The sequence below is a fragment of the Carya illinoinensis genome, chromosome 2 (genome assembly GCF_018687715.1).
Source record: "Carya illinoinensis cultivar Pawnee chromosome 2, C.illinoinensisPawnee_v1, whole genome shotgun sequence".
Taxonomy (NCBI): domain Eukaryota; kingdom Viridiplantae; phylum Streptophyta; class Magnoliopsida; order Fagales; family Juglandaceae; genus Carya; species Carya illinoinensis.
Window position 1 is genome coordinate 14,436,251 of NC_056753.1, and position 18,858 is coordinate 14,455,108.

At 34.0% G+C, this 18,858-nt stretch overlaps 1 protein-coding gene across 1 annotated transcript; it reads right to left on the minus strand.

Moving 5' to 3' along the window:
- Positions 1–882: 882 nt before the first annotated feature.
- On the minus strand, positions 883–2,568 carry LOC122300145 (protein SHORT-ROOT-like). The gene has a single exon (XM_043110595.1). The coding sequence runs from the start codon at positions 2,491–2,493 to the stop codon at positions 1,189–1,191; it is 1,305 nt and encodes a 434-aa protein (XP_042966529.1). The 5' UTR covers positions 2,494–2,568; the 3' UTR covers positions 883–1,188.
- Positions 2,569–18,858: the final 16,290 nt, after the last annotated feature.

Below are 18,858 nucleotides of genomic sequence, written 5' to 3' on the forward strand. Positions count from 1 at the left end.
TAGAACACTCTTCGAAATCTCCAGATTGGCATAGCATAAGGCATTTATGACAATCTTTTCTTTTTCTTTTATGTTAAGGAAACAAAAAAATGAAACGCACATGCATGATGTATGCTTGATTAGGCATGTTCGTCACGAGTACTTCTTAAAAGTGCTCCTTTAATATTTTAAAGATGGTTCTCAAAAAGAGAATTCCCAAACACACGCCCAGATATTTTAAAGCTTAGTTGTTATTTTATTCTGGTTTTCAATATTCTTTTTCACTTTTGATGAATGTCTTGGTTACATCCAAATTAACCGTTTTTTAATTTTTAGTTTCAATATATATATATTTCTGATGTTATAATTACTCTCTAAACTGTAATTACTCTGGATATGGCATGATGCCATAATAAGATCGATTAAACAATCAAATCAAAATTAGTGGTTAGTAAAATGCCTACTTAAGTAATCCACAGAGAGGCTAATGGATTATGATGTGGCCATTACTCTTTACGACTGAATTATGTCATTTCCATCAAATTGCTAGCCAGATTAAGTAGCAATTATTTATTTTCTAGTTCCAATATTTGGGTTCTGTAGCTAAACAGATACGCACTTAAAGACTTTCTTTGATTATTTTACCGTCAAAAGAAAGGCTTAATTACTTGGTGATATTTAATACAATACCCGGTTTCAAACCGAGCCATTTTTCCCAGGAAAGTTTCACCTGGAAACTATGTTAATGATAGAAGCACGTATACACATATGTACCGCATGACATAATTTTTTCTCAAACTCTTTGTAAATAGCTCACGTCTGTTGTCAAGTTCAAATGCATATAACTATGCCCATTGCACGATTTGTCACTTGCATTTCACAAACAGATGAGAGGGAAAGAAATAAGCAAGCAATCCAAAATTAGAGATACAATGCCATGGAATTATTTTATTACGTGAAGCACAAGTGCAAACACCTTCAAACAACAACAATGAAGTAAAAAGAAAAAGAAGCAACACAAACTCCCAAGCATAAAGCAAAAGAAACTAGGACATAATATCAAAACACAGGTATGCATGAATGAGAAGAAATAAAAAGAGAAGGCCAGGAACCACATATATATGTTCATGGCTACACATTCGTGCTTTAATTCCAAGCCTAAACTTCACAACGTACAGACCAGCAACGGTTGCGTTGAACATGTATGAATCATGGTTTCCATGCTGAAGCCCAAACTAAAGGTTCCTCCTTCCATGTCAAGTGAATTCCTGATTCACGATCTCCTTGCGGTAGCAGAAGCCCCCACCCTGCCCTGTACCTCTTTAGCAACGACTTAACATCATCCATAACATCATCAGTAAACCCAACTGGTGAAAATGCTTCCTTTAGTCTCTCAGACCATTGGCTCCCTCTCTCCCTTCTCTCACTATCTCCTTCAGTGCCATTTCCATCATCACAAGCCAAAACCCTAACTATGTTCCTTGAGCACTCCCTCTCCAAAGTTAATCTGTCATTACTAGTTGGGAAAAAGCTCTCCTCTAGCATCTCAAAGTACAATGTGTAGAACTTTAGACACTCTTCAAAGCACTTGACAAAGTCATCTCTTGAGCTTGAAAAGTCAGCTTCTTCCTCAACAACGGTGACAACTCGAGGCCTCAGGGATTGAAACATCCGAATGATAGCTCCCCTCTCCTCCACTTCCACTTTTCGCAGGGCCCCTATACAATTCACCGCAATAGCCTCATCCTCTTGAACACCTAGTCCTTCTTTTGTGAGCTCTCCCAAATGATATAGTCCACTTATTACATTAAACTCAAAGGGTACTCCCATTAACCTTGCAAACTTTTGCATTCTTTGGCCTACTTCGTTCATGACAACTGACCTCACTGTGCTAGCCGTATCCACAACAGTGAGCTTTAGATGCGGGGTTTCATCGTTTCTTGTCGCCAAAGCTTCTAGCAAAATAGGCCATTGAGTGCAAAGGGTGTTGCTTATATCGATTATGTGAAGTTTCGTTTCCCCCTCAAAGGCCTCCAAAATGGCACCATTTGAAGCTACATGACCAAAAGTCATCCACGGGCTTACCTCCTGAAACTTGAGTATCAACTTCCGAGCTGAATCAAAGGAGTGTCTCTTTTCAGCCACTGCAGCTAAGGTTTCGTAGCATCGTTGGCCGGAATCCGTGGCCTTACAGAATAGAGCTTGCAAGAAATAAGATGCTAATTTCTGATCACAATCTCCATAGGGAGACGCAAGCTCATTTAATCTCCATAGGAGAAGATGGATTTTGCCAGAATCATTCTCGGATATCGCTCTTGCACACTCCAATAGGAGCCTTGGGGCCCATTTTCCGGATGCACTAGGAAGCTCAATGGAGTCTGATGATATGCTTGTTGATGTATGGCTGTTCTGGGGCTGATTGATGCTTTGCATTTCCATGGCTTCCTTGACATTTCTCTGCTGGTTGGAGTTGAAGAGCGGTGCTTCTTTTGGAGTGAAAAGAGCCGTGTCCATGAGTTAATGGAGTCCCTCGACTCAGGCACAATTGCAAAGCTTAGTTCTGTTTAAGTACTACTTGAGATATATGGCCAGTACAACACGGTGACGCAGAAAGCCATGTATTATAAAATAAATATATTTGAAGTCATTTTCACTCTAGTCTATTAAAATATAGCTTTGTATCAATAATAAATTAAGGATACAGTTACGAACAAAAGCATGATGGCTCATTGGGTTTTACACGTCGGCTGTTTTTATTGCTTTTTAATTTGAATAAACTATGCATGGAAGAACACAAAAATTGTAAGTACTTGGGATTACGAAAATTTTATGATTGTAAACATATTAAAGAACCCCAAGTGTTGTGGTAAATTAGAACTTACGTGCAACGACGGCACAGCCTTATTTGATTATACAATTAAGATGAGATAAAATAAAATATTTTATTAAAAATTAAATAAAATATTATTATAATATAATTTGTTAATATTAATTTTATTTTAGAATTTGAAAAAGATGAATTGTTTATTATATTTTGTATAAAAATTTAGAAAAATTATAATAATTAGATAAAATGAGATGAGATGAGATAGTTTAATATTTGGTAACCGAACTAGGCAAATTATAAAAATGTAATTTTCGGACTGCATTATTGGTCAACGATAGTTGGAGTTCACTGAAATTGAACCGATCCAAGGAATTAGAGAGGAACTAGCTACGGTTAACAGGTCTAGCATTAGTCTACTTATAATTAGTAGGTTAAGCTTGGAGAATAATTAATCAGATAATTGTACGTAGCATGGAATTGCATGTGCTCCATCTAATATACACGCATATATAAAAATATATATATATATATATAAAGAAATTAAAAAATTGTGATGTAGGAGGTTTGGCATGGAATAAAACATCTATTCCATAAATAAAAGATATATATGTATATGGAATCTCCATTATTTAAATAGCACGGGATCAAGCTAAAGAAAAAACAACAAACAACATATTTTCTCAGTTACATCAAACAAGGAGATGATGATAAAGGGGCTATAGTAGTTGAAATGGACAGATTTTTGGGACTTGCATTGCTGTGTGCGTGTTCAGATTACACCAAAACTAAATTTGTCAACTTTACTATTTATAATATTTGAGCTACAGCAGAAATTCTACCATATGAATTAATTATTATTGTTGCTTTATATACACATTAATTATTGCAGTTATGATTGTCTCTCATATTATATATTATTAGCACTGTGGATGTCACGTATGCAAAAAAGAAGAATACTGACATAGATGTAGCTACTTTGCGCAAGCGACTAGCAATAATTTTTGAACTTTACAGCTAAAGATTTCTATATTATATATAAACAAAAACAACTACCAGCAAATTACATAAAAGTTTTTCTATTTGCAAGTCGGTATATATAATACACTAATCATACGTATCACTTAAATGATAATATTTGATTTGTAAAATTCAAATTTATAACTTTTCTTCCAAATTTCTAGTAGCTCAAGAGCAGATTTCAAGTTTGTTCAATTGTGCACATTAATAGATAAGCCAATGAACCTGCACACAAACTAGTAAGGTTTTCTAGAAATGTTATTGACACAAATGTATGGTGAGATTGTTCCTAGATGTGTTCAACAAGTCCTATGGACTGATTTACACTTGTAATGCTGTTTGGTAGTTAATGAGAAGTATTTTCCTATAATATATATATATATATAAACCATGCAATATAACACGTACACTCACACCAGTTTGTAAATAGAATTTTTAAAATTAAAAAATAAGACAAAAAAGATAAATGGTATATTATTCCCCGTTTCACTTATCTCTATGCTCGTTAGCAACCCTAAATAAGAGTTAATGATAAAATTAGTTCATTGACAAATAAATCAGTGTTAAAAGCATGAGCAATCAAAGTGTTACATTAGATCATGTATAATTCCCAAGGGATTAGAAAGCAAGTTCAGAATAGAAAACTAAAGCAAGTTTTGAAAAAGGATGTTCTCTTCTCAATCGGGTGACAAACATTTGACAAGACACAATCACACATTACAAATGAATCATTGGCTATAGCTCATATCAAATTTTTAACATCAATATAACTAATGAGGGGTGACATGCAGAATACGTCAAAACTTTTAACAAAATGCGTACACTCCCTCCCACATTATAACTGAACCATTGGCTCTCGCTCATATCAAATATTAGGAAATAGGGAACGATCCTTAGTTTTCTCTTCTTTTTAAACTATTTATAAGTTTTTCCTTCTTTGGATATATTTTTTCTAGGGAGATAATTAATTGTTGGAAAATGATAAACACACAATTAGTACAACTCTTTTATAACATCCCTTTTTACGACAGCTGCCACTGCTGCTGTCCTGCTCTGCCCCATCAGATGCCACGACAATAAGCCTGTTTGACACTCACCTCATGTTTTATTTTACAATGCATTGAGATCTAGCTAACCACTTTTTCCTGCATGCGCAACGGCATATGCAATCATACAATCATAGTTTTGTCTTGATTCAAGAGGAACACTTCAAGTTAGCGTGCTTAATCATCTGAATTGCCCTTCTGCTGATAGGCTCCAAGGTGGACCTAGTCATAATGGTCCGTTGCAAGTTCCAAATGGGCCAATCACAAGATCGAAAGCTAAGAAAAACAAGAAAACAATGAAAAGATTGATGCAATCCACTTGTATAACAGGCCACTAGAAATTCAATGGTGGAATTTCTATAGATTTTTGGAATTTCATGAAAACCCCATAAGTTTTCACGAATCGACCAATCACACAGGTTTTAGTCTGTCAACATAGTCAGTGTTATCACTTACTATGGTGATAGAATTGCGATTTTATTTGTTTGAAGTAGTTAGAAGTGTCAGAATATGTTATGGTCTGAGCCACTAGACTCAATTGATTATTTAGGATTTTACGGTGCAATAACTCATTTTCATAATTTCGGACGAAATGCCTGTTTGAAACTGTGAAATCTTTTTTAGGGGCACTTCGAGGTTGAGTTTTGGTAAACGATTTTTACTGTAATTTAATATGAATATTTCTAATTTTCAATACTAATTTTATTATGCTTTTTTTTTAGTGAATAGTAACCTCATAAGCGTACTAACTGCAGTGTTTTCAAAATCACAGTGTGAAATGTTCAAATTAGGTTAGAGAAGTTTTATTTGGACACTTGGCAAGATCTTAGCCACACATAGTGAATAGTATTAGACACTTGGCACAAAGAGGAACCATTAGAAGGATTTGTGAAGGAAATCAAAGTGTGAGATCATGCCACCTAAACAAAACTTTTTTTTTATCTGATCAACCAAATTGAGCCAGATCAAATAGGGTTTCAACCCTAGTGAAAACCCTAAATGGTTGGAATTCAATTGAAACCCAAAAAGTTTGGTTGAAACCAAAACCCTAAACGGTTTCTCCAAACCCTAAAGTTGGCCTTCAAACCCTTTTTTATCCAATTTCTAGCATTGTGTTTAATCACTTGATTAAATCACCTCCACATGCTATTAATTTCTCAAATTCTTGTTATGACATGATTATCCAACCTTTTAAATCTTGAAAATTTGATTGGATCAAGAAAAATTAGATTTGAGCTTGATAGCATCTCAAACCTAAACCAAACCCCCTTTAAACCCCAAATTGAAGCCCACTTGGTTGAGGTCCACCAAGGCCCATGAATTTGGCCACCTTTGTAACAACTTGCTAGAAATTCAATTGTGAAATTTCTATTAACTTTAGGAACCTTGTGAAGACCCCATAAGTTTTCACGAATCCATTAATCGTATAGGTTTTTGTCTAACTACATAGTTAGTGTTATTATTTACTATGGTATCAGAAGTGTGTTTTTGATTATTGGAGATAGTTAGAAATGTCAAAATGTATTATGGTTTGTGCCATTAGACTCGAAGGGTTATTTAAGATCTTATGGCGCAATAACACTTTTTCATATTTTCAGACGAAACGTCTGTTCAAAACTGTAGATATTATTAGATAAAAATATCTTGAGCTAAATTTTGTGGATATTTTCGATAAAAATATCTTAAACTAATTTTGTGGATATTATTGGATAAAAATATTTTAAGCTAATTTCGTGGATATTATTGGGTAAAAATATCTTGAGTTGATTTTTGTAGATATTATTAGGTAAGAGAGTCCTACACTCCACTCTCACTCCGGGTAAGAGAGTCCTACACTTAACGCTCACTTCGGGTAAGAGAGTCCAACACTTAACTCTCACTCCAGCCTCATCTCTTCCATATCTCATTCATAAGTATTTCTAGCCACCCCTCCCTACGAAATTATATTCATTTACACTTTCCATTGAAAGAATACCAAACACTCTCTCTCGGACAGCTTTTAGGAGTTCTATTGCACACCCATTTTGAAGCTTTTGTAAGTATTTTATCATAAAGTCTCCTTCATATAAGTTGTTCCTTTTGTAGTCTAGTTTACGTGGATATCTTATTTGTCCCATTTAAAGATCATTTGGTTAGTTAAATATTGTGTAAACTATAGAAAGGTCATTCTAAGAGATAAACTGGAGAATATGTTATAGTTTGGAGTTTTTGACCAAGCTAATGGATAAATATTGGTCCAAAATTTTTATGGAGTATTGTTAACATGTGTATATGATTATTGGTTGAGGATTTTTGTATGATTAAAGGTTTTGATGAAAGAGTTTCTTAGATTTAGAAACTTAGAAATTGGAAGAGGAAAAACAGTTTCTGTTTTGGAGAAAGTTTAACTCTTTGGGGGTCTAAACTTATTCCAATGACTTTGATAATTTTATTGGAGGATCCTTAGCATCTTATATACATGTTATATTATTATTTTGAAGATATTTGATATTAGTTTTAAAGATATGAAATTTTATGCAAAGAACATTCAAATAAGCCAAAGTGTGGATGTTCTTGGCTAAATTTATGTTTTGGTTAATTTTTAACCATGTGATCTTGAATTAGAAGCTTATATATGTTTTAGGAAATCTTTTTAAACCATGTGATGGTTTGGTTTGAAGATCACATATTTATAAGTCATAGACAAAAGGTTGATCAAAATAAGTTGGAAACAAAAATCAATAGAAATAGCATATGGGAATTTTGGCCCTATGGAGTTATAATAGTTGCGATTAGTTTTAAATTTTTTTAAATTGATATTTGAGTTGAGGATAAAATTTACATGAAGCGTGTAAATTTTGGTGACTTTTGGAGTTAGTATGGGTAAAACGGTCATTTTCCTACATGTAGAAAGTAAAATAGAAATTTTACTCTTTAAGTTAGTATTTTCCATATTTCAAGTTATTAGTGATTTAGTGCAAACTTTTAGAATCACTAATTGCAGTTCCTCGTGATCGCGCTTGAGGTTTTATAAGAAATGCGAAGATCGAGGTAAGTTAGCTTTTAACTTACTAGCAGTCTACTGTGTATGTGTGCTAAGTAAAGGAACTACAATGTAAGTATGTGTGTTATCATATATGTCATGCCATGTCAAGTTATTACGTAATTGTCTATTATACAGAAATTATTCTGTCACCAATTTTTATCTGTTACATAATATGTTCTGTCATGTATTGTTCTACATTACAAGTACGTTATGCTAAGTATGCCATCTATTACATGTATGTCAAGTCATGTAATATTCACTGTTGCAAGTATGTCATGTTAAATATGTTGTCTATTATATGTTATGCCATGTTACGAAATGTTTCTATCTCAAGTTGGTCATGTCTTTCAAGTTATGTTCAAGTCACGTTATGTTACGTAAGGGCTTCAGTCCTTTCGTATTCCAGTCATGTTTCATATGGAGTTTGTCTAGAATACATGGGGCCACAACAACTGTGGAGTATGTATTTTTCATGTTAAGTCAAGTTTGTGTAGAATACATGGGGCCACAACAATTGTGGAGTATGTATTTACACGTAGAATATATGTGGCCACAACAACTGTGGAGTATGTATTTTTCATGTTAAGTCAAGTTTGTGTAGAATACATGGGGCCACAACAACTGTGGAGTATGTATTTTTCATATTCAGTCAAGTTTCAGAACAAGTTCATGATAAGTCAAGTTTCATATCACGTTCATGTTAAGTCAAGTTTCAGAACAAGTTCATGATAAGTCAAATTTCATATCATGTTCATGTTAAGTCAAGTTTCAGAGCAAGTTCATGCTAAGTCAAGTTTCAGATCAAGTTCATGTCAAGTCAAGTTCAGTTCATGTTTCAATTTAAGTTATGTCAATTATGCTATGTTGTACGCCAAGTTATGCTTTAATTACTTATGAATTTGATTATGCATTTATGCTTTTACTATCATTCATGCATCATTAGCCTGTGTGGAAGTTTTTTGTTAACTTGCTGAGATTTATAATCAAATCTCACTTTGGTAGTCCCAACTACCATTCCCCCCCGAATGGTAGATCTTGTTACAGGACCTGAAAGAGAATCAGGAGTTGACCAACTAGACATAGTTGACTGAGCAACGATGCGGCGTCAATGTTAATATAGTAGTTAACGTAAATTACTACTTGTACGATGGAGTTGCATCTCCAGTACTTTTTGGATCATAAGCATTTTGGACTAGTGTTATGATCTTAGTTGTTCAATGGGTCTTTATATATGAAGTATGTTTTAAGCATTTGGGATATTTTCAATTTGGTGCATAGTATTGCTAAAGAAAAATTTATCTGCTGCGAATATTGCATAATGTTAGATGCATGTTAGGAACATTGCATCTTTTATGTCATGAACGGGGGCAGGTAACCTTGTGTTGCATCTCTCGACGTTTCAAATGTCCATCCAATCCCAAACGGAATTTGGGGGCGTCACAGGGTGGTATCAGAGCAATACGTCTCTGGGCAGTAAATCCACATGTCCTTAGGAAATGCACCAAATATTAGGTTAGAAATTTTAGTCATCAATAGGCTTGAATTTCTTAAGGTATGAAAGGTAGTATGTGGTTTTAATACATATACTTGTGTGTTTCAAGAAGAGACACATGACTCGTGGTAGAATACCTCGGAATCCTAAGGGAGATAATAATCAAGAGGATCAGAATTCCCCGATGGATGAAAGATTAGCTGAGATGGTAAGTTTGCTGACCAACGTGTTTAGAGATCCACAACTACGGCAAGTGCACATACCCATTAGAGTATATTTTGTCACTCAAAGAGACGTAGATGCTAGCGCCCCAGGAACTGCAAGAGCTGGTATCGTCACTGGTATTTTACTAGGACCTATGTGTGGTTAAACATAGTTAAGGTTGATCTGATTGCAATTGATGATAGTATTGCATTATTGTTATTTTGGAGTAGGTCAAGTCATTGGGGTTGGTAAATTGTACATTGTTTTATTCAAACGAGTCATTGTTTCTATTAATTGTGGTAGTGCTTGAGAATTCAGCTTGGAAGCTGAATTGTTACCCTAGTGGTAAGAGTAACAATTTTTATTAGAAGTATTATTGTTCATACCAATGTAGATATAGAATACCTTTTAGTAATATGAGAAATGATATTTAGGATTGATGAATAGTATTCCATATATTTGGAGAATTGTTTTGATTCTGAGAATACGATGGAAATTGTGTTTGGAAGAGTAATTTGATTAGGAGAAGCTTTAGCCTTAGTAGGATTCATTTATGATAATATTATTACCACGCCGCTAGTAAATGATTTCTAGCAAAGCACTATCTTTATGGATACATAGATCGATCTTCTTTTGGAGACTATTATAGGGGAGTAAAATCTTGGTCTTGAGGATTTAGGTGAACATTAGGAACAAATCATTTAGAGTTAGAATAAGTGACAACTCATGATAGATAGAAGAGTTATGACAATCATAAGAGAGAAAGTCTCAAGTTTAAGTTATTAACTGGTCAGTTATCGAAGTACCAGCTAGGAAGAGGACTGATTGTTACGATTATAAAGAAGTAAGTTAGTCCTAAACTTGTAGAACTCCTTGAGGTTTTTATTAACTTGAAGATTACCGAGAGTTTGGATATGCATGATTAAATGCATATTTATATGAGTCATTGCATTGGATCATGTCATATATATGAAAATCCCTGAAAGAAATAAAATGGAGCACATAAAACATCTACCAGAAGATAGAAATACAAATATGAATATTTGTGAAGTTTTATTTTATTATCTCGAAGTAAAATTACAGAAATTTGAGGCTCTTTGCCTCAATCCTTAAACGCTCTTGCTCTTCAAAAATCTGGATGCCTTTCCTATCTAAATAAGTAGCCACTCGAAAAGAATATTTAAGCAAGGATTTTAAATCTCTGTTATCTCGCTTTAGTGCTTCTATCTTCATGTTGGACTCCAGAAGAAGCCGTTGAAGGATAGTAATATTCTCGTGGAGTTTGTCAACCCCACCAGTCCTGGATTGTAGTCGTTGAGAATATGCGACAATGGCTGATGAGTATCGGGTACCGAGACTCACAAGCTCGTAGATAAGTTCATTATCTGACTTATTAGTCAGATCATTATTGGATTGCATTATAGCACCTACGGAAGAAGCAGAATCAACTGGTGAACGAGGTGCAGAATATCTCATGTATTGGTAATGAGAAGATTGCTGAGCCATTGCAAAATGAGAAAGCAAAAAGAAATTGCAGAGTAAGAATGCAGACTAATTTTAGAAAAGTGAAGAAGATGAAATGCGAAAGAAGATGAACTGAATAATTCTTTTATAGAGAAAATTATGACCAATCATCTCTCGTGAAACATTTCTCTACAAGAGACAAGAGCAATGTAGTATCATAGATGCGGTGTCTGACAACTACAGAAGAGCAAAGTAGTGTCATAGCTACACGGTGCCTGACAACTATAGAAGAGCAATATAGTATCATAGCTGCGGCGCCTGACAACTACAGAAGAGTAAAGTAGTGTCATAGCTATGCAGCACCTGACAGCTACAGAAGACCTATAAAAATCATGCGGATCAGAGTTGTCTGATCTAAAACAGAGGGCCACCGATTTTGTTAAGAGAGAGAGAGAGAGAGAGAGGTTAACGACTTAATTTTGATGAATTCTCTACTAATTATGGTATTTACAAGAACACTTAAAGTATATCGCCTATATTTTTCTAAAGAAGAGTTTCGGAAGATTATTTACTTGAAGTTTTAGGTTTGGAGAGTGTGTCGATACAATTTGGTCAACCTTGTGGAAAGAAGTATAATATAATTGTTGATTAAAGTAAGAGAGTTAAGGAATGACATAATCTCAAAGGCAAATATATACGGGATAGACAGCAGGTTGGTAAGCAACACCTATTCCTTAACTTGTTATTTCTTACTTACTTCGATTTCGAGAAAGAAATCTTTTTTTCAGGAGGGGAGATTGTAACAGCCCGCTAGAAATTCAATTGTGAAATTTCTATTAACTTTAGGAACCTCGTGAAGACCCCATAAGTTTTCACGAATCCATTAATCGTATAGGTTTTTATTTAACTACATAGTTAGTGTTATTATTTACTATGGTATCAGAAGTGTGTTTTTGATTATTGGAGATAGTTGGAAGTGTCAAAATGTATTATGGTTTGTGCCATTAGACTTGGAGGGTTATTTAAGGTCTAATGGCGCAATAACACTTTTTCATATTTTCGGATGAAACGTCTGTTCAAAACTGTAGATATTATTGGATAAAAATATTTTGAGCTAAATTTTGTGGATATTTTGGATAAAAATATCTTAAGCTAATTTTGTGGATATTATTGGATAAAAATATTTTAAGCTAATTTCGTAGATATTATTGGGTAAAAATATCTTGGGTTGATTTTTGTAGATATTATTAGGTAAGAGAGTCCTACACTCCACTCTTACTCCGGGTAAGAGAGTCCAACACTTAACTCTCATTTCGGGTAAGAGAGTCCTACACTTAACTCTCACTCCAGCCTCATCTCTTCTATATCTCATCCATAAGTATATCCAGCCACCCCTCCCACGAAATTATCTTCATTTATATTTTCCATTGAAAGAATACCAAACACTCTCTCTCGGACAGCTTTTAGGAGTTCTATTGCACACCCATTGTGAAGCTTTGTAAGTATTTTATCATAAAGTCTCCTTCATATAAGTTGTTCCTTTTTTTAGTCTGATTTACGTGGATATCTTATTTGTCTCATTTGAAGATCATTTGGTCAGTCAAATATTATGTAAACTATAGAAAGGTCATTCTGAGAGATAAACTGGATAATAAGTTATAGTTTGGCGTTTTTGACCAAGCTAATGGATAGATATTGGTCCAAAATTTTTATGGAGTATTGTTAACATGTGTATATGATTTTTGGTTGAGGATTTTTGTATGATTAAAGGTTTTGATGAAAGATTTTCTTAGATTTAGAAACTTAGAAACTGGAAGAGGAAAAACAGTTTCTGTTTTGGAGAAAGTTTAACTCTTTGGGGGTCTAAACCTATTTCAATGACTTTGATAATTTTATTGGAGGATCCTAAGCATCTTATATACATGTTATATTATTATTTTGAAGATATTTGATGTTAGTTTCAAAGATATGAAATTTTATGCAAAGAACATTCAAATAAGCCAAAGTGTGGATGTTCTTGGCTAAATTTATGTTTTGGTTAATTCTTAACTATGTGATCTTGAATTAGAAGCTGATATATGTTTTAGGAAATCTTTTTAAACCATGTGATGGTTTGGTTTGAAGATCACATATTTATAAGTCATAGATCAAAAGGTTGATCAAAATAAGTTGGAAACAAAAATCAATAGAAATAGCATATGAGAATTTCGGCCCTATGGAGTTTTAATAGTTGATATTTAAGTTGAGGATAAAATTTATATGAAGCGTGTAAATTTTGGTGACTTTTGGAGTTAGTATGCAAAATCCTTAAGTTATGGGTAAAACGGTCATTTTCCTACATGTAGAGAGTAAAATGGAAATTTTACTCTTTAAGTTAATATTTTCCATATTTCAAGTTATTAGTGATTTAGTGCTAACTTTTAGAATTACTAATTACAGTTCCTCGTGATCGCGCTTGAGGTTTTATAAGAAACGCGGAGATCGAGATAAGTCAGCTTTTAACTTACTAGCAGTCTACTGTGTATGTGTGCTAAGTAAAGGAACTATAGTGTAAGTATGTGCGTTATCATATATGTCATGCCATGCCAAGTTATTACGTAATTGTCTATTATACAGAAATTATTCTGTCACCAGTTTTTATCTATTACATAATATGTTCTGTCATGTATTATTGTACATTACAAGTACGTTATGCTAAGTATGCCATCTATTACATGTATGTCAAGTCATGTAATATTCACTGTTGCAAGTATGTCATGTTAAATATGTTGTCTATTATGTGTTATGCCATGTTACGAAATGTTTCTATCTCAAGTTGGTCATGTCTTTCAAGTTATGTTCAAGTCACGTTATGTTACGTCAGGGCTTCAGTCCTTTCGTATTCCAGTCACGTTTCATATGGAGTTTGTGTAGAATACATGGGGCCACAAGAACTGTGGAGTATGTATTTACACCTAGAATACATGGGGCCACAACAACTATAGAGTATGTATTTTTCATGTTAAGTCAAGTTTGTGTAGAATACATGGGGCCACAACAATTGTGGAGTATGTATTTACACGTAGAATACATGGGGCTACAACAACTATGGAGTATGTATTTTTAATGTTAACTCAAGTTTGTGTAGAATACATGGGGCCACAACAACTGTGGAGTATGTATTTTTCATGTTCAGTCAAGTTTCAGAACAAGTTCATGATAAGTCAAGTTTCATATCACGTTCATGTTAAGTCAAGTTTCAGAACAAGTTCATGATAAGTCAAATTTCATATCATGTTCATGTTAAGTCAAGTTTCAAAGCAAGTTCATGCTAAGTCAAGTTTCAAATCAAGTTCAGTTCATGTTTCAATTTAAGTTATGTCAATTCTACTATGTTGTATGCTAAGTTATGCTTTAATTACTTATGAATTTGATTATGCATTTATGCTTTTACTGTCATCCATGCATCATTAGCCTGTGTGGAAATTTTTTGTTAACTTGCTGAAATTTGTAATCACATCTCACTTTGGTAGTCCCAACTACCATTCCCCCCGAATGGTAGATCTTGTTACAGGACCTGAAAGAGAATCAGGAGTTGACCAACTAGACACAGTTGACTGAGCGACGATGCGACGTCAATGTTAATATAGTAGTTAACGTAAATTACTACTTGTACGATTGAGTTGCATCTCCAGTACTTTTTGGATCATAAGCATTTTGGACTAGTGTTATGATCTTAGTTGTTCAATGGGTCTTTATATATGACGTATGTTTTAAGCATTTGAGATATTTTCAATTTGGTGCATAGTATTGCTAAAGAAAAATTTATCCGCTGCGAATATTGCATAATGTTAGATGCATGTTAGGAACATTGCATCTTTTATGTCATGAACGGGGGCAGGTAACCTTGTGTTGCATGTCTCGACGCTTCAAATGTCCGTCCAATGCCAAACGGAATTTGGGGGCGTCACAACCTTGGCAAAGCTTCTTGAAGAAGTTTTCTCCCCCACATGGCAGACCACCCACTCCCCTTGGCTGCATCCAATAGTGCCTTGATGAGATGGAGAATCCACCCCATCAACCTCCATACCTCACAGCTTCTGCAGGCAGTCATTTCCCCTCACTATTCTTCACATTATGTCAAATAGCCACCTAAAATCAAGGTTCATTCAAGTCCATATATTCCCCCTCCAGAAGTCTAGAGTCATGCAAGAAACACTTCTTTCCCTTTAATCACTTCTTCACCCCGTTCTTAGAGAGAAATCCAAAAGAGCTCCCTCGGGCAGATTTTTGAGTCTTTTTGCGTGGAACTTTTCGACCCTTTTTAAATATTTTCACACGATGCCTCCTTCATAAATGTTGTTTTTATTTGATTATAGTTTTTTTAGATATATTATTCGTATCATTACATGGTCATTTCGTCGGTAAAAAGTATTTTTAACCATGGAAAGGTCATTCTGGGCGTGAAACTGGAGAGTATGTTATGTTTTGGAGTTTTTGACCAAGCTAATGGACATATCTTGGTCCAAAACTTTTATGGAGTGTTTTTAGCATGTGTTTAAGGGTTTTCATTGGGTTTTGTTGCATGACTAAAGCTTTTGATGATAGATTTTCTTAGATCTAGAAACTTGAAAACTGGAAGTGGCAAAACAATTTTTATTTGGAGAAAGTTTGAATATTTCGAGATTTGATCTTATTCTAAAGGCTTTGATATTTTTATATGATGATCCCAAGTCTCTTATTTTCATGTTAAAATGTTATTTTGAATATATTTAGTATTAGTTCCAAAGATATGATTTTTCTATGTAAGAGGATTTCGGTTAGGCCTAAGATTTGATGTTTTTGGATTAGATCCATGTTTTATTGATTTTTAGCCATGTGATTTTAATTTTGATGGTTGGATATTATTTAGGACATATTTTTCAATCATATGATGCTTTATTTCGAAGATCTCACATTCTTAAGCCATTGAGTAAGAGATTTATCAAAACTAGTTGAGGAAAAAGTTTATGTTTTTGGACTAAGTGTAAAACCAAAGACTCCAAGTGTTATTTTGTGATTTTAGATACTTTAGTTTGATGATTTAAAGCATGGTTGATCTTAGGATGATGTTATGAATAAGTTAGAAGTAAGATTTGATTTTTTGGAATTCTTGGAGATGTTTTGATCTAGGGTCAAAGCTTGTGGGTTTGGATCTTTTTACAAAACGTTTGGTGTTGATTATTAGCTTTTTTTAAAATGGATGTTTTAAGTATAGTTTTAAACTTATGATAGGAAGATACTTGTTGCAAAATTTTGGGTTAAGCATGAGTTTTGAAGTTGGAAGGAATTGCAACAAAAATCAAGAGAAATGGCCTATGAATGTTTTAGCCATAATGTGTTTTCCATAGTTGTGATTTCTTTTAAATTTTTTTGAGTTGATATTTGATTTTAGGAAAAAATTTACATGAGAAATGTAAATTTTGAAAATTTTTAGAGTTAGGATGTGAAATCCTTAAGTTAGGGATAAAATGGTCATTTTTCAACATGTAGAGGGTAAAATGATCATTTTACTCTAAGTTGTCTCTTTTACACATTTATAATTGTTAGTAATTAAATGTCTAACTTTTAGAATATATTCTTACAGTTCCTCGTGTTTCGCATTTTATTATCGTAGAACGCGATGATCGAGGTAAGTTAGCTTTTAACTTACTATCAGTTTACTATGTATGTATGATGGGTAAGAGAACTACAATTTATGTTTGTATGTTATCATATATGCCATACTATGCCACGTGCTTACATGTTTATATGTTATGCACGATTTATTCTGTCAAGAATATTTATTTATTACACAATCTATTCTGTCACCTATTGCTATATGTTATAAGTATGCCATGTTAAGTATTCCATATGTCACGTGTATGTCATATCATGTAATATTCAATATTGCAAGTATGTCATGTTAAGTAAAAAAGTCAGATCAAGTTTATATTAAATCAAATTTCAGATCACGTTCATGTTAAATTATTCATGTCAATCACGACTCTAAGTGCTAGGATGAGGTAATATCCTAGTGGAACTCATTTGTTCATGCTGGAGTGTCTAAATAGGGGTGAAATTCCCTGGGTTGACGAAGTACAGTCAACAGGTTGCAAATGGGGCACAAACAATTCATGGGGCCACAACAACTGTGAAGTATGAAGTATGGGGCCACAACAACTATGGAGCATATACTACGTGAGACATAGCAATTGTGACACATAGAATACGTGGGGCCACAACAACTCTGGAGTACGTATTAACGCATTAACAGCTGGTGTAGATACCTATGTTGTGATGCGGTAATCGGTAGGGATACACGGCTCAAGGGGACCCATGTAGCACCCATATGGTCACGTTATTAATTAAGTCTATTGAACAAGATTCCAAGTTCATGTCAAGAAGTTAAGAATAAGCAATCATGGTAACTCCATGAGATAAGAATAAGCAATCATGGAGACCCCATGAGATAAGAATAAGTTTCAGATCAAGTTCATGTTATGTTATGTTATGTTCACGTTAAGTTTCAAGTTCATGTTCATATCATGTTATGTTCACGTTTATGTTATGTTCAAGCTCACGTTCATGTTATGTTATATTCATGTTCACGTTATATTTCAAGTTCACGTTCATGTCATATTATATTCATGTAGATATTATGTTCAAGTTTACGTTCATGTTATGTTATGTTATGTTCATACTCACGTTAAGTTTTAAGTTCATGTTCATATCATGTTATGTTCACGTTTATGTTATGTTTAAGCTCACGTTCATGTTTTGATATGTTCATGTTCATGTTATGTTATGTTTGTGTTTACATTATGTCTCAAGTTCACGTTTATGTCATGTTATGCTAAGGTTTATGTTAAATTCAAGTTCATGTTTATGTTATGTATGTTCACATGAATGCTATGATTCAAGTTCTTGTTCATGTCATGTTGCTAGCCCATGTTATATTATAAGTTCAAGTTCATGTCATGTCAAGTCAAGTTTAGTTCACGTTTCAGTTCAGGTTATGTCAGTTATGTCATGTTATATGTCAAGTTATGTTATGTTTACTTACGACTTTAATTATGCATTCATGCTTTTATTGTCATGTATGCATCATTAACCTGTGTAGAAGTTTCTTGTTAACTTACTGAGATTTGTAATCAAATCTCACCTGGTAGTCTCAACTACCATTCCTCCCGAATGGTAGGTGATGTGTCAGGATCAGAGTAGGGAACAGACATTGGAAGACTGAAGGAGATTGACTAGACACCGTAGACACGACATGGAGCTTACAGCTTCCATAGTTTGTTTTTGGATAGTATTCTGGCTTAGTTTGTTTTTGGATAGTATTTTGGCCTCGTTAGTCGAGTTACTTGACGAACTTCCTCAATAGTGTATTTTGGTAATGTAAACATGGAGTTTGGCCTCCCATGCTTTTGAGATTACAATCTTCTAAGACTCGTACTAAAATCGTGAATGTTTATTTTGTTAAGTATGCTTGGATTATGATTTAACTATTTGAGATATTATAAGTTTGGTGCATATTGTTGCTCAAAAAAAAATATCCACTGTGAATATTGTATAATGCTAGATGCATGTTAGGAACATTGCATCTTATATGTCATAAACGAGAGCAGGTAACTTTGTGTTGCATGTGCCAATGCTTTGGATGTCCGTCCGATCCCAAACGAAATCTGGGGGCATCACAACTTGGGACGTGTATGTCAAGAGCCCAACATTCAAGATGAGCATAAAGGAAGAAAATCCAGTTTCATTCATGTGATACCACAAGTTATGGAAGACATGACTTAGG

Excerpts from the sequence above, each read along its gene's own strand:
- LOC122300145 (XM_043110595.1), bottom strand. The coding sequence starts at position 2,493 with ATGGACACGGCTCTTTTCACTCCAAAAGAAGCACCGCTCTTCAACTCC.